General features: G+C 39.2%; 1 protein-coding gene across 1 annotated transcript; it reads left to right on the forward strand.

Annotated features, from left to right (window-relative positions):
* Window positions 1–3,683: 3,683 nt before the first annotated feature.
* On the forward strand, window positions 3,684–8,348 carry LOC136664777 (TMF-regulated nuclear protein 1-like). Its single transcript, XM_066642178.1, has 3 exons — window positions 3,684–3,717; window positions 5,230–6,042; window positions 6,625–8,348. The coding sequence occupies exon 2, from the start codon at window positions 5,474–5,476 to the stop codon at window positions 6,014–6,016; it is 543 nt and encodes a 180-aa protein (XP_066498275.1). The 5' UTR covers window positions 3,684–3,717; window positions 5,230–5,473; the 3' UTR covers window positions 6,017–6,042; window positions 6,625–8,348.
* Window positions 8,349–14,840: the final 6,492 nt, after the last annotated feature.

Here is a 14,840-nt window from a genome sequence, read left to right on the forward strand (position 1 = left end):
CATGTGGATTTGGACAATAAAGGCTTCAAAATGCAGGGAAAATGCAGACGCTTGTTAATTTATTTTTTTTGCCCTTTTCTTGCATAGGTAGATGTTTTGGTGAACATAAGGTAAACAAAAGTCTTCAAAGTAATGTGAAAATTTGTGTATTTTGCAAAAAGTCAATGCCTTCAGTTTACTAGCTATGTGGATCCTTCATATAAACCTACAAGTTGTCGTCCAAGGAGGGGCAACCGGTGAACCTGTGACAGGGGAACGGGCACCAAAACTAACTAAGGTTTTATTATACATTTTCACAGAAGAGGTGCTGTAGCACAAGTTGCTACAAGTTAAAGCTAGGTGTGACAAGGTTATACACAGCACATTGTATCTTGTGAATGGTGCTGATATTACATATTTTACATATACTATGACAAGCCAAACAGGAAATATTTAATGAACTATATATATATATATATATATATATATATATATATATATATATATATATATATATAATGAAAGCTGATATACAGGGGTTGGACAATGAAACTGAAACACCTGGTTTTAGTCCACAATAATTTATTAGTATGGTGTAGGGCCTCCTTTTGCGGCCAATACAGCGTCAATTCATCTTGGAAATGACATATACAAGTCCTGCACAGTGGTCAGAGGGATTTTAAGCCATTCATCTTGCAGGCCATGGGAGATGTTCAACTTCACTTTCATGTTCATCAAACCAATCTTTCACCAGTCTTGCTGTGTGTATTGGTGCATTGTCATCCTGATACAAGGCACCGCCTTTAGGATACAATGTTTGAACCATTGGATGCACATGGTCCTACAGAATGGTTCGGTAGTCCTTAGCAGTGAAGTGACTATCTAGCACAAGTATTGGGCCATGGGAATGCCATGATATGGCAGCTCACACCATCACTGATCCACCCCCATGCTTCGCTCTGGGCATGCAACAGTCTGGGTGATAAACTTATTTGGAGCTTCTCCACCCCGTAACTCTCTTGGATGTGGGGAAAACAGTAAAGGTGGACTCATCAGAGAACAATACATGTTTCACATTGTCCACAGCCCAAGATCTGCGCTCCTTCACCATTGAAACTGACGTTTGGCATTGGCATGAGTGACCAACGGTTTGGCTATAGCAGCCCGGCCATGGAGTTGACCTTGTGGAGCTCCCGACGGACAGTTCTGGTGGAAACAGGAGAGTTGAGGTGCACACTTAATTCTGCCGTGATTTCGGCAGCCGTAGTTTTATGTTTTTTTGGATACAATCCGGGTTAGCACCCAAACAAACATCCCTTTCAGACAGCTTCCTCTTGCGTCCACAGTTAATCCTGTTGGAGGTGTTTCGTCCTTCTTGGTGGTATGCTGACATTACCCTGGATACCGTGGCTCTTGATACATCACAGAGACTTGCTGTCTTGGTCACAGATGGGCCAGCAAGACGTGCACCAACAATTTTTCCTCTTTTGAACTCTGGTATGTCACCCATAATGTTGTGTGAATTACAATATTTTGAGCAAAACTGTGCTCTTACCCTCTGCTAATTGAACCTTCACACTCTGCTCTTACTGGTGCAATTAATGAAGATTGGCCACCAGGCTGGTCCAATTTAGCCACGAAACCTCCCACACTAAAATGACAGGTGTTTCAGTTTCATTGTACAACCCCTGTATATATATCAGTCCCGAGTTACAATGTTTCGTGGTTACTGTATAAAGCCTTATTCCACTTAAGTGGTTTTGCGTCGTAAACATCGTAAAAAAACATAAAACCACGGCTGCCCAAATCACGGCAGAATTAAGTGTGCACCTCAACTCTCCTGTTTCCACCAGAACTGTCCATCGGGAGTTTCACAGGGTCAACTCCATGGCCGGGCTGCTATAGCCAAACCGTTGGTCACTCATGCCAATGCCAAATGTTGGTTTCAATGGTGAAGGAGCAAAAATCTTGGGCTGTGGACAATGTGAAACATGTATTGTTCTCTGATGAATCCACCTTTACTGTTTTCCCCACATCCGGGAGAGTTACGGTGTGGAGAAGCCCTAAAGAAGCGTACCACCCAGACTGCTGCATGCCCAGAGTGAAGCATGGTGGTGGATCAGTGATGGTTTGGGCTGCCATATCATGGCATTCCCATGGCCCAATACATGTGCTAGATAAGCGCGTCACTGCTAAGGACTACCGAACCCTTCTGGAGGACCATGTGCATCCAATGGATCAAACATTGTATCCTGAAGGCGGTGCTGTGTATCAGGATGACAATGCACCAATACACACAGCAAGACTGATGAAAGATTGGTTTGATGAACATGAAAGTGAAGTTGAACATCTCCCATGGCCTGCACAGTCACCAGATCTAAATATTATTAAGCCACTTTGAGGTGTTTTGGAGGAAACGTTTTCCTCCACCAGCATCACGTAGTGACCTGGCCACTATCCTGCAAGATGAATGGCTTAAAATCCCTCTGACCACTGTGCAGGACTTGTATATGTCATTCCCAAGACGAATTGACGCTGTATTGGTCGCAAAAGGAGGCCCTACACCATACTAATAAATTATTGTGGTCTAAAACCAGGTGTTTCAGTTTCATTGTCCAACCCCTGTATATATATATATATATATATATATGTGTGTGTGTGTGTGTGTGTTTAGGGTTTTAAGTGTGGGAACTAGGGTTTAGGGTTTGAAGTAAGTGTGGGACCTGGGGTTTGGGGTTAGGTAAAACGCCTCACACCTCAAATGAAAATGATTGGCTTTCCACTGCTTTATTTTTTTTCTCTTCTCTTGTGTTTAAACAACTGTGGCTACTGTCTTCATAATAGGAGCCTAAACTAAAAAACTTACAGTACCTAGTATTCCCAGGCAGTCTCCCATCCAGGTACTAACCAGGGCCAATTCTGCTTCGCTTCCGCAATCAGACGAGAGTGGTATGGCCATAAGCACGACTGGTGCCTGTAGAAGACTATTTCTAATGACTATTCTAAGAGTAATTTTAGAGCTGCCTGTAAACTGTAAAACGCCTCACACCTCAAATGAAAATGATTAGCTTTCCAGTGCTTTTTATTTTATTTTTTTAGGTTTTCTCCTTCTCTTGTGTTTAAATGACTGTGGCTACTATCTTCATAATAGGAGCCTAAACTCAGACTCACCATGACTTGGGAGAGCTGTTGTTCAATTGTTGTTGTTGTTCACGGTGTAGTTGGATAAGCTCATTAACCGATTGGGTAACACTAGTTAATAATTTTCATGTTGACTGAGTAGCTGTCCTTGATTAGCTAGCGCTACCCGAACAGTTTCTGTGTCCGCTGTCTGCATGATAGTGGCAGAGTATTCTGTCACGGTCAGACAGATTGCAGAAACACGCGGAGCGTAAGAAATACAAGTATATTTAACACAATTTCAAGAAGAGTAGTCAAAAGCAGGCAAGTTTCTAAACACAGAAGGACAATCACAAGCAGGCAAGACAAAAACCGGAAAACAGGCGTAGGGTAAAAAACATGGAGATCAAAACAGACTGAGAGAACGCTTCATAAGGCAATGGAAATAATGTTGGCAATACTCTGCAATGACTTGAACTGTGGACAGGGTTTATATAGGGTGGAGAACAGGTGTAAATGATTAGAACTCAGGGGAGTTAGACCGGTGCGATGTCATGTGAGTGAGATTTGGATTCACGTGACTGTCCTGTGCTTCCAGGGAGTTGGAGTTTATAGAGGGTGAGTTCTGGTTAACTGGAATGTTAGGTGTGACAACATGTTGGAAGATCTAGCAGTCAGAGTGGGAAGATTGGAGATTGGAAACTTAGAGGCAACATAAAAGTAGTGAGGAAAAAATTAGACATAGATACCCTACCTGCTCTTTACTGGACTCTGGGGTAACCTAGCTGTATCCCAGGGCACAGTGGAGTGTAGGTAACGTACCCCAGGGTACAGTAGGGTACTGCTAGGGTACCTCAGGGTGCAGTAGATTGCAGCCTAGAGGCGATACATCATCAGCGGGGGGGTTCGCTGTGGCTGAATACAGCGCCAGTGCCGCAGATAAACTGTTTGAGTCATGACAGGGTCATTTTTCATTCTTTGTTTACCATGAGCTATAATACTGTGTCAATGTTGCCATTGGTATCGCACCTAACAGCACCAGAAACACACAAAAATGGATCGTGAACCAGTTTATGCCGATGGAAACTCACCGAACTGTTCCAAATTTAGTTCAGGAACTGGAATTGTTTCAGTTGCTCATTGGTAGAAAAGAAAGTGTTCCAGGACCTTGTTATAATACCTAGAAGCTAGGTTTTGGGTTACAATTTATTATATATTGTTGGAAGTCTTTGATTTTTAGGCTTAGGTTGAGCACATTCAAGCATGTTTCTACAACCACCTTGACCATCCACAAATTTAAATTTCATTGTTTTGTGCCCACTTATCACATTCAGCAAAAATGAGGACATGAACTCCCTCCCTGCCATGTTGTATCACTGTCAGCCTCTGTTACTTAGCAACAGAACAGTGTAAAAGCATCACCAAATGTTTTGTTTGAAAGGAGTCCAGCTATTTCTAACCTGCATGGGGGAAGATATGCCGACAATGTGTGAAAGACAGAGAAATTCAGTTTCCAGCTGTTTGTGTTGTCCAAGACCAAAGACCCAACAGAGAGACATATAGATGATCAGATGCAAAAATGAGGAAAATAATAATTTGATTTATGGTAGAAGCTGAGAGATAAAAGGGGAAAAAGGGACAGAAAAGGATAAAATGAAAAGACAACATAGAGAGAGAGAGATTTTTACAAAGATGAGAAAGAAAAACTGAGGAATGAAAAATGTAATTGAGATAAGAAAGGTGAAAAAAAGATGAAAGAAAGAAGAGCATGGAGGAGAGAATGTAGAAAAAGAGAAAAGAGTGTGATAGAAAGAACATGGAGAACAGTGTTAGAGAGAGTAAGATAATGGAGTGAGAGAGAGAAAACAGGAAGAGGAATTTGTGTGCATGAGAGAGAGAAACAGAGAGGTGGGGGGGAGGAGAACGACAGAGCATCTATCCAATCATGGGTCAGCTGAGTCATAATCCCAACCAATCACATTGCAACAGGCAGGTCCTGATGAGAGGAACTGCTGTGCTGCTGAGATTAATGAATGGTGCTTCTTTATGCTAGCATCACCACACTCTTTCCTTCTCCATCTCTCTCTTTCTCCCTCTTTTCTCTTTCTTGTTCTTTCTGTGTTTTGGCAGAGCCAAAGGCAGGAGTGAGGACGACTGCCACATAACAGGACCCTACCACAGCCAGACAGTAGACGGAAGGAAAAGGACCATCAAAGCAGGATTGCCATCTGCATCACGACTCGCGCTCTCTCTCTCTCTCTCTCGCCCTCTCTCTCACAATCTCTCGGCTGATCCAGAATCAAGGACAACATACAACACTGAGAGCGGACAGAAAAGGCAGATTAAATTAACATTAGCCTCCTCAGCCGTTAAAATGAAGAAGCATCAGCTGGAGGGTCCAGATCGCATAGATGGACCCTCTTTTTCCACATCTACACCCCTGTGTTCTGAAGCCACACCTCCTTCGTCACCTGTGTTGGCAACTTCCTCTTCAGCCCCCAAACGGAGGTCCATCTCTATGGGAGATTTTCAGCGTCTTCCAGCTGGATCTGAGCCCCCTTCTGGACCGTCCACTGCCCCATCCTCCAAGCTGGTGACACCCAGCTCGAGTATGGAGTTTGAGGCCGCTCGCCGGCGCCTCCTGGAGGTGGAGGAGCGCCGGCTTGTGATCCGAGAGATGGAACGGCGTCTGGAGGAACTGAAAGAGATGTTTGTTCGTTCTGAGCGGCAGGCAGCTGAGCATGGGGAACTGCTCACCCGCATTGCCACCTCCGTGCAACAAGGGGAGCTCGGTGTCGCTGAGAACGGACAGAGGCTTAAAAAGGGGCTACGCCTCAAACGACATCGACCTGCCATCGTCTTCACCTCCATGCTGGGCCTTAGGACCTGCCTCCCGTGGCCTGTCAAACTCAAATAGCACAAAGAGTCTGTTTCGGAGCTGTCGTAAGAAACTTCACCTCTCTTTACAGAAGTGGGAATTTAAAGTTGTAATAAGTAATTTTTACCACCATGTATACTAAAGTGATTATTTCAAATTTGTCATCTTTTCAAAAAAGTTAGACTAAAACAAGTAGCTCATAATCCAGAGATTGGGTCTCCCCATGTTACAAACGGCTTTAAAACAGAAGCTTTAAAGGAACACTGTGTAATATTTTTACTTTAAAATTCCAGCTTTAAAATCACTGTGATGTTTCACTGAATTGTATTAGGGAGAGTAAAGCCTCTGTTGTTGCTAATCTGGGCCCAGTACTGCAGAAATGCACTATGTACATTTGGAGGAGGGTGGAAAACCAACCCTCCTCCTATTAATTTAATTACTGTGCTATAAAAATGAATTAAACTAGGGGGGAGCCCCAGGAGCAAAAAAAAAAAACCATATCCTATCTAGTGTTCCTTTAATAGGGCTAGGCCATTGTGTGTCAGTGCATTCTTTGGTAACTGATTGTCAGCTATCTTACATTTTTATTGGTGCAAAATGTAATGACATTTGAATTTCTTATGATTGTAATTTGCACTCTTTCTTAGACTCTGGAGTCTCAGACGATGCAGGGAACTGAACACTTGACTCTCTCTAGCTGCTTGAATGCGATATAAACCCCAAACCGCATCTAATAGAGAAGTGACACCAACCTCTCTCTTTTCTATCAGGAAGAACTGTTCTGCTTAGTAAGGTTGGGTCACTCAAAAGACCCAAACCTCAGCTGCTACATGCTTCAAATCAGCGGATATTTGTATTTCATTTGTATTTCAAATTTTATTGTCTGCCTTTTTGTAGACCAAGGTGCTTTTTGAATTGTTTTCAATCAAACAGTTTTGCTAGCTCTTCAGAATTGAAAGTGCACTGAGATTAGCTCTATTCAGCTAGCGTCATGGGCATCTGTTTTAAGCCTAAACTGTTGGATTTTGTGAAGAATTTTGGACATCCTAATAATCAACCATCCAAACACTGATATGTTAACCTGATTCCCATCAAATTTAACTTTAAATGGTTTTAATAGAATAAACTGAACTTCTGAATGTGGAAAACACAAAACTAGAGGCAGTAATTGCTGTTGGCTGCTTGAGTTCAGTAATCTTTAGCATCATTACCTAAATATTCTGTTTTAATGGGCTAAATGCTAAAGATTCTGCTGCGGTTTAGATGGGAATTATAGACTCTTATGGAAAATTACACCCCTGTGGGTTTTTTAGTTCGTATGAATCCTTGGACTCAGATTTAGAAAAGTGGATACAGGTTTTTCCTCGCTGGCTGAATGTGTCACAATTTACTGCAGTGTGAGGAAGCACACACTGCTTATACATTTTTGTGTCTGCGAGAGACACTTTGCATCACTGTCCTTGTTTTCTGTTAATGTGACAATGGCAAATTGTGTTATTTATGTTATTTTAAAGAGACAGAAACAGAGAGATGCTATTTTTCACTCATTGGGAAGAGTCTCAGGTGTAGCACTGTGTGTGTGTGTGTGTGTGTGTGTGTGTGTGTGTGTGTGTTAAAAGGTGAAGAAGGACAAATGAAGTTACATAGCATAAAATTCACTCCACAACCTCCTCCTAGCGTCACTGTCTGTCTGGCTCCCTCTCACTCTCTCTCTCTCTCTGTGGCTCTCACTCTCTCTGTCTTTCACTAAACTCTGATGTTTCTCTCCTTTATCGTCATTGAGAATAACGTCTGTGGAGGATAATGTCTGACATTATTATATTTACCAGAGGTTTGAAGTTTCTTAGATGAAGCGGGGGTGGGGTCTGTGTAGCATAAATCATTCCATCTGTGGCCTTCTCTTCTACATTTCCTAACAACCTATAGGGCCAGGGCTGTTTGTATAAAAGCTCTTACAGAATGGAATATTATATAAAATCTGATAGAGTGAACCCTCCATTCAGGTTACAGTTTTTTACATCTTCCACTCTTCCGTGAAGCATTTTTACACAGACCATTCTTTTCTTTTTGCTTCACAATGTAATAACAACAACAACAACAACAATAATAATAATGTGTTGTCATTGCAGCTCAGAAATAGAAGCAGAGAATCAAGTTCCAGGTGTTTGTTGTGAATATTTCTGTATTTGGTCATTACAGAAGAACCTATGTGTATCTGGTTTTAAACGGTCTACTAAGTTAGTGGTTAGATTAGCTACAAAGTAAATACCTCATAATTGTATAAAACCCATAGGGCACATGTCTGTTACACACATGCTGAAGGATATTTCTGGTTTGATTTACAGGATAATGTGTGGAGTGTATATATATTTTATGTTGTATGCATTTTAACAAGTTTAGTGGAGGTCAGGTCTGTAGGGTCAACAGGGGTCAGTCAAAAACACCCAAAATAAGGGTATAGACTCATTTTTCTGCTTTAACACTAGTCTTTTCTCATTCATTTAGAGGTCTTATTATTATATCTTATTAGAGGTATTATTATTATAAATATTAAAATGATTGTTGAGTTTAATTCTGCAGTGATTTGCAGAATGATTAACATCATTTCTGGCCATATATCTAAAAATTCTGAACATGAAAGTCCACTTGGAATGTTTTCATTGTTAAAGCAATTTGCAGATTACTCAAATCAAGACAGTCAGTAGTAAAAGCCTTACATTGCTCAATTAGAGTTCATTTCTTCCTCTCTTCATCTTAATGTCCATGGTGTTCTCTTTCTCTCACACACATTCTCTCTCTCTCTCTCTCTCTCTCTCTCTCTCTCTCTCTCTCTCTCTCTCTGAGTGTTTGAGTGTTGTAAAAACTGTTTATGTAGCAGAGGTCACCAGAGATTTCTATTCTTGGCAATGTGCAGGTTATGGCAAGCTGGAAGGTTCTGTACCAGAGGGAGAGAGGAGTGTGTAGGGGGAAGAGAGAGAGAGAGAGGCCTGTAAGTCTTTAATGGGCAGAATAACATTTACAGCAAACAAAATGCAGTTTGCCTCCTGTGTTTCTGCTCTCTTTGCTAATTGTGGGTCAGAGATGGTGCATTTGTGCCTGTATAAAATAGATCTAGCAGCTCTGTGGATATTTATATTTATATTATTTATAATTATATATATTATATAAATAATATTATATTTATACTGTAGTGAATAGCACTGCTGCCCTCTGCATAATATGGTATAAATGGTGTTTGACTCCCTGTCCAGGCAACCACAACACACTGTGCCAATACAGGCCAATGTGCTCTGCTCCTAATGCAACAGATCCTTAAATCTGTAGTGATTAAATGCACTCTGGAAAAGCATGAATGTTGATCTGTTTAGAGTCACTAAACTCTCTTTGATTGGCTAGTGAAGATTTAGAGGAATGAAATGGCACAGTTCTTCTGCACGGTTCCAAGTCTATGCTAGGATGCATTTAGAATGTTATTAGTTGTAGTGGGACATTTTCATCTGCATTTACTGTTTAACTAAAAGCAGATTTAGTGTCAATAGACCACCACCATTACACTGCAATGTTGGAGCAATTCTATATTTGCACAGTGACCTGGTTGTTAAATTAATCAAAAAGCAATTATGATAATCAACATTTTAATCTGTAGACTGTAAACTGTCTCTGATGGACATAAGCCACAAAAATTAGGATTGTGCCCATGTTAAAGGAACATTAAAATTACAGCTTCTAAATTATTGTAATGTTCCACAGAGCTGTAATAGGGAGAATAGGGACTCTGTGGCTGCTAAGCCGGGTCCTCTGCAGGTTACTAAGCAATTTCTGAATCATGGGGCAAGCTTTACGGAAAAAAATCTCATGGGTGATTACCTAATTACAAGAAAAATCTAGCTTGATATACCCAGTATGGACTTCAGGACAGAGAGAGAGAGAGAGAGAGAGAGAGAATGAGCAGCTGTACAAGAGTTGGACTCAATTTACACAGTAGAGTGATCTGAAACAGAGCTGAGGACACAGTTGGAGTAGTATGCTAAGTAACTTGCATTGCAAGATCCTTCATGTATTGCCCACCCCCACACACACACACACACACTCACACCCCCCTTTTCCACACGTTAAACACTGCAGTGTTTAGGGCAGACTGAATTGATGTTTATGTTCTTTCCTGATATTATGACTGTATTTTACAGATACCTGTATATAATCAGTTCACAGCTCAGTTTTGTTTTTCTGCATGTAAATGGATATTTGAATTTTTTGTAAAGGCAGCAGCTCCTCCAAAGACGAGTCAGGTGTGAGGATTTTTTTTTATTTAAAGAAAACTTTCTAATTAGTTTTAACTGGCTCTTTATTAAATAATAATAATAATAATAAAAATAATAATAATAAAATTGATTTAAAAAAACATTTTAACATATGCTTATATAAAAAAAAATATTGATAATTTATTTCTGTTATCTAATGTCACATTCAGACATCATGGTAATTAAACAGAACAACTATAGAACAAATGCACATTGATTGTATCAGTCTGTATTCTTAGTATTTGAGCGTATTTGGGACCTGCTACTCTAAGTAACATTGTGGCTTTGCTTTATCTGTACCTTGTCAAAGCAATTTGCTGCCATGAGGCAATTACCCCTAGACACCCCTGCTTAAATTAGTCTCTAGTGAGGGCCCTGGTGAGACTTGATTTCACGACAGTACTGTAAACATGCATTACACTCGGCAGTTGGTAGGGGGAGATTAGGAAATTTAAAAAAGCCCATTCTTACATTATATTTCTTTAAATGCCACTATTTGTTACAGATTCTTCAAAAATGCAGTGAATCAACTTTTCCCAAATCAAACATACACAGTAGATTTGTGAAAGTGACTAGCAGGTAGCACTAAAGTTCAAGCTGCATGTGAGTGCATGTGTCTCAAATGAAGCCCCTTTATCCTAAGCAGTGAACTAGATTTGGAATCCCACTCTAAACCCAAAACTAATTTATGTATCACATCAAGTACTTGTTGTTTATTCAGTGAACAAATGTGCAATTCGGTCATCTAGTAAAACTACTGACATCCATAATTCTCTTAAAAACTCTTACCCAAGCAGGTAAATCATGAAATATGATTTACCTGCTTGGGTATATTCCAGATTGTGCTGCAAATCAAACTGTGTGGCAACAGGTTACTGGCTGAATCACTTTTGCTGAATTTATGTTATAATTAGTGGCAATATTTAACACACACAAAAATAATTCTTAAAAGTGTGGACTGTGCTTTTCTTGGCTTTACTGCAGGTTTGCTGGCTGTTTGTTTACTGAAGTCTGTGTAGACAGTCAGTCAGTTAGCAGTTAGCATATCTTGCACAGCTTCACTGTTGAAGTCATTTGTTTGTGAAGCACAGCTTGTTTACAAGTGACATTCACATTGTTTGGTGGGATAAATGCTGTCCTGTTAATGACCTTAGAAAATTCACTTTTATTCTGTGGTCATTCACTTTTTATGGAACAAGGGGTTGATTTGAGTAATTTGAATGTTGTGTGAGCCTTCTTTATTAGACAGAGTGAATGTGGGTATTTTTCTGTTTCCTCCTCTTCCACTACCTTCTCAAACATAAACATTCCAAACAAAGGGCTGTTCAAATCTCCTTTAGCGAAAACAATTGGATTCCACCTCAAGTTGAATATTCCTCATTTGTTGAGGGCATTAGTCCAGATTGTATGTAAACTGTAGATATGTAAAGCTGTTTGGTTAATTCTGTGTGGATTTACCTGTAATACACACCTGTTTTGACTACAAACCAAACTACACTTTTGTCTCTATTCATACATTTTAACTCTAAAAAAAAACACTACACAAATGGGTCTAGCGCATCGAGCAAATCTAGATTCTTCTTCAAAATTCTTCAGGACTCAAGCTACTTTTTGAATAAAATTTCAGTTACATTTAGATGTTACATATTGAAAGATTAAATAATTTTAATATTGTAGTAAGGAAAAACAATGTTTAATGTGTGTAATTTCAGTCTCAGACATTTAAGGGTTTTATAGCCTTGTGATTAAAAATAAATGCCAGTCTAAACCAAAAGATAAAGGAACAAATGGTTAGATCTTTTGTAAAGATATTTGATGATGTGATGTGTGAAGCACACAGGAAGAACCATTCAAAAACACACTGCTTTGGGGAGGGTATTTGGTGGAGTTAATAACTTTACTGCTAAGAAGCAAAAATCTCATTGTGACTATGAAAGCTAATGTAAGGGATGAGGCTATGTCCCTTATGATATGATTGTATTTTACCTCTGATTGGTTTCTTTGTCAATTTTGTGCTGAATAATGATAGAAGTGCTGTTCTTTAGCCAACTGCTCTGTGGCTGGGCATGAGTAAAATGTTCAGGCCAGTATTCTTGTGCATGTTTTATTCAAGTAGTCACTCAGCTGCTGAATCTAGATTTGTACCAATTTAACCATGAACTATAACTGACAACAATAATAATCTACTCCAATACACACTTTCTAAAGATATAAATAATGCTGATTGTTCATCTAATGCCTTACTCAGTCTGAATCCTGCATATACATCATTTGTACTTGACACTGAATTATTAATGTAAAGCCCAGGATTTGACTGAGGCATCACTTTCTTGCTTTTTGCACTGCATCGTGCTGAGATTTTGCTAAGAAAGAATAAAAGAAAAAATAAGCTTTTCCAAAGACCTTAGAGACGGGGCCCACATGCAGAATGAATGTACTGTATATCATTATGTCTGAAAAAGGCACTGGAATGTGTTGTAGTTTTATTTCTATGGAAAGCCTGAAATCAAGTTACAATGCCTGGTCACAAAGCCATGCTGTAATTATATATTAATTATTTCTACACTGTAGAGACACTTTCTCTTGATGTAAATGTGTTTGTTTAAAGCTGCCCTTACACCATAATGATCCCTGTAGACTTCTAATTATTAAGCTGCATGTAAACAATTTTTAAAATGTATCTATAGCAACAAGCACCATTTTTAGAAGTACTTATATTATTAATAATTATAATAACACCCAAGCTATCTGAATGGATCCCTTTAGCATTCTAGGGGTTTATTGTCCACGTAAGGATTCTAGAGATCTGTTGGCAAGACTTCTGAAGATTTGATATGAAAGGCCTCTGGGGCTCTATGCTATACTATACCTGTGGCTTTCCAGCTCCTGCTTGAATGGTCATTCTAGAATTCTAGCATTTTAGGTTCTCTGCATTTGATTTTAAGTTAGAAATTCATTATGAAATCCATGTTGATTTAAAAATAAAATCCTGCAACTCCTAAAGACTGTCAAATCCAGGCTCGCTACAGGGATTTCTGAAAGTCCAGGTCTCTAATGGTCTGCATTATTAGTTCACTGTGAAACTGAATTTATTCCTTCTAGTAAATGTACATTTATCATATGCTTTTCTAATTACAAAACATAGCTTTATAACAAACTGTAGACTGTATCTATTATACTTTTTTCCAGAACAGAATGCCTCTCAGATTCAAATGGATATAACGTCACTGATTATGTGTGTCCTTGAATTGCCAGGATGGACTTATCCCAATATAAATGAAGCTGAATTAGATGATGGATGTGTGCTGTTTGTTCATTAGCGGAGGGATGAAGGATGACTTCAGTGTATCTCAGGAAGAGGTAGATCAGGATGCAGATTCTGAGTCAGCAGAATTTGAGAGGCCAATAGACTAAGAGGACATGCATTCTGTAAATTGTGTGCTGATATTGTAACCTTTGTTTCCTGAGCCATGTTGGAGGATCAACCTCATAAATGTAGGATAGTTGATCTTGCAGAAACATAACAATGTTGCCTGGCCATTCTTAAAATGTAAAGTGACCCTTGTTGTCATGTTCTGCTAGGTCTGATCCTTTTTATGAGCCGATTAGGACACTCATTTAAGTTCTCTGGATAGAAGTTGACTATGTAGACTTCGATTTGAGACACCATTTTCCTTAATCTAATAAAAGGCTTCAGATTTTCAAGAACAAATACCTATGTTTGAGTCTGTTCACCTTTGAATAACTGCATTTTTGGGCACTGATCCAAGGCAAGGTCAGACAGCAAAATAAGCATTAAGTAGAAAAACGCTTATGTTGCCATTAATGTCAGGCAGAGGCATTGCATAATGTGTTTTCATGGCTAAATGCAGCATCAGAAAGAGTAAAACGGCAGTTTTATAAGATTCCCTCAAATGCGTATGATGTCGGATTAGCGATGTAAGAGATATCCAGCTGTGTAATCAGATAAAATTCACTCCTGTTCCAGTTTTCTGTATAACATTAATCTCTTCTTATGTCATGCTGTGAAGCTCATTACAAGCTTCCTGGCACTGGAATCTGAGAAAGAATGAAGATTTAGTGTGAGCCTGGGCTCGGGAAACATGGGTTACAGGCAGAAAGTGTTCTGTCATTGCTTTGATCATGTTAGTTCTATTTCATGATGTTCTGGAAACTATGAAAATGAATGTATGTAAAGCTGTAACTGAATGAAGGAAATAAATGTGCTCTGTTACACACATGGATTTAAAACACGAACAATGCACAATAAACATAATTTAACAGCAGAGCTTTTGTGGAATGCTTCTTTTCTATTAAATCAAACTGGAGTAAATGTTAAAAAAAAAACACTGAAAAATAAATGAGAGTAAATTAAAACTCAATTATGATCCAGCTGTACCCAAGGATATTTAAAAATAAAAGACATTTTAAAAGATATTTTGGCCTCTAAGATATTAAGCACAGAAGTTTCAGGTGTTATTTTGTCCCATTCTTTCTGCAAACATGTCTCAAGCTGTGTAAATACATGTTTTTTGTTTTTTTTAATCACATTTTGTTTCAAA

Source organism: Hoplias malabaricus, chromosome 1 (assembly GCF_029633855.1).
Source record: "Hoplias malabaricus isolate fHopMal1 chromosome 1, fHopMal1.hap1, whole genome shotgun sequence".
Taxonomy (NCBI): Eukaryota; Metazoa; Chordata; class Actinopteri; order Characiformes; family Erythrinidae; genus Hoplias; species Hoplias malabaricus.

Excerpts from the sequence above, each read along its gene's own strand:
- LOC136664777 (XM_066642178.1), top strand. The coding sequence starts at position 5,474 with ATGAAGAAGCATCAGCTGGAGGGTCCAGATCGCATAGATGGACCCTCT.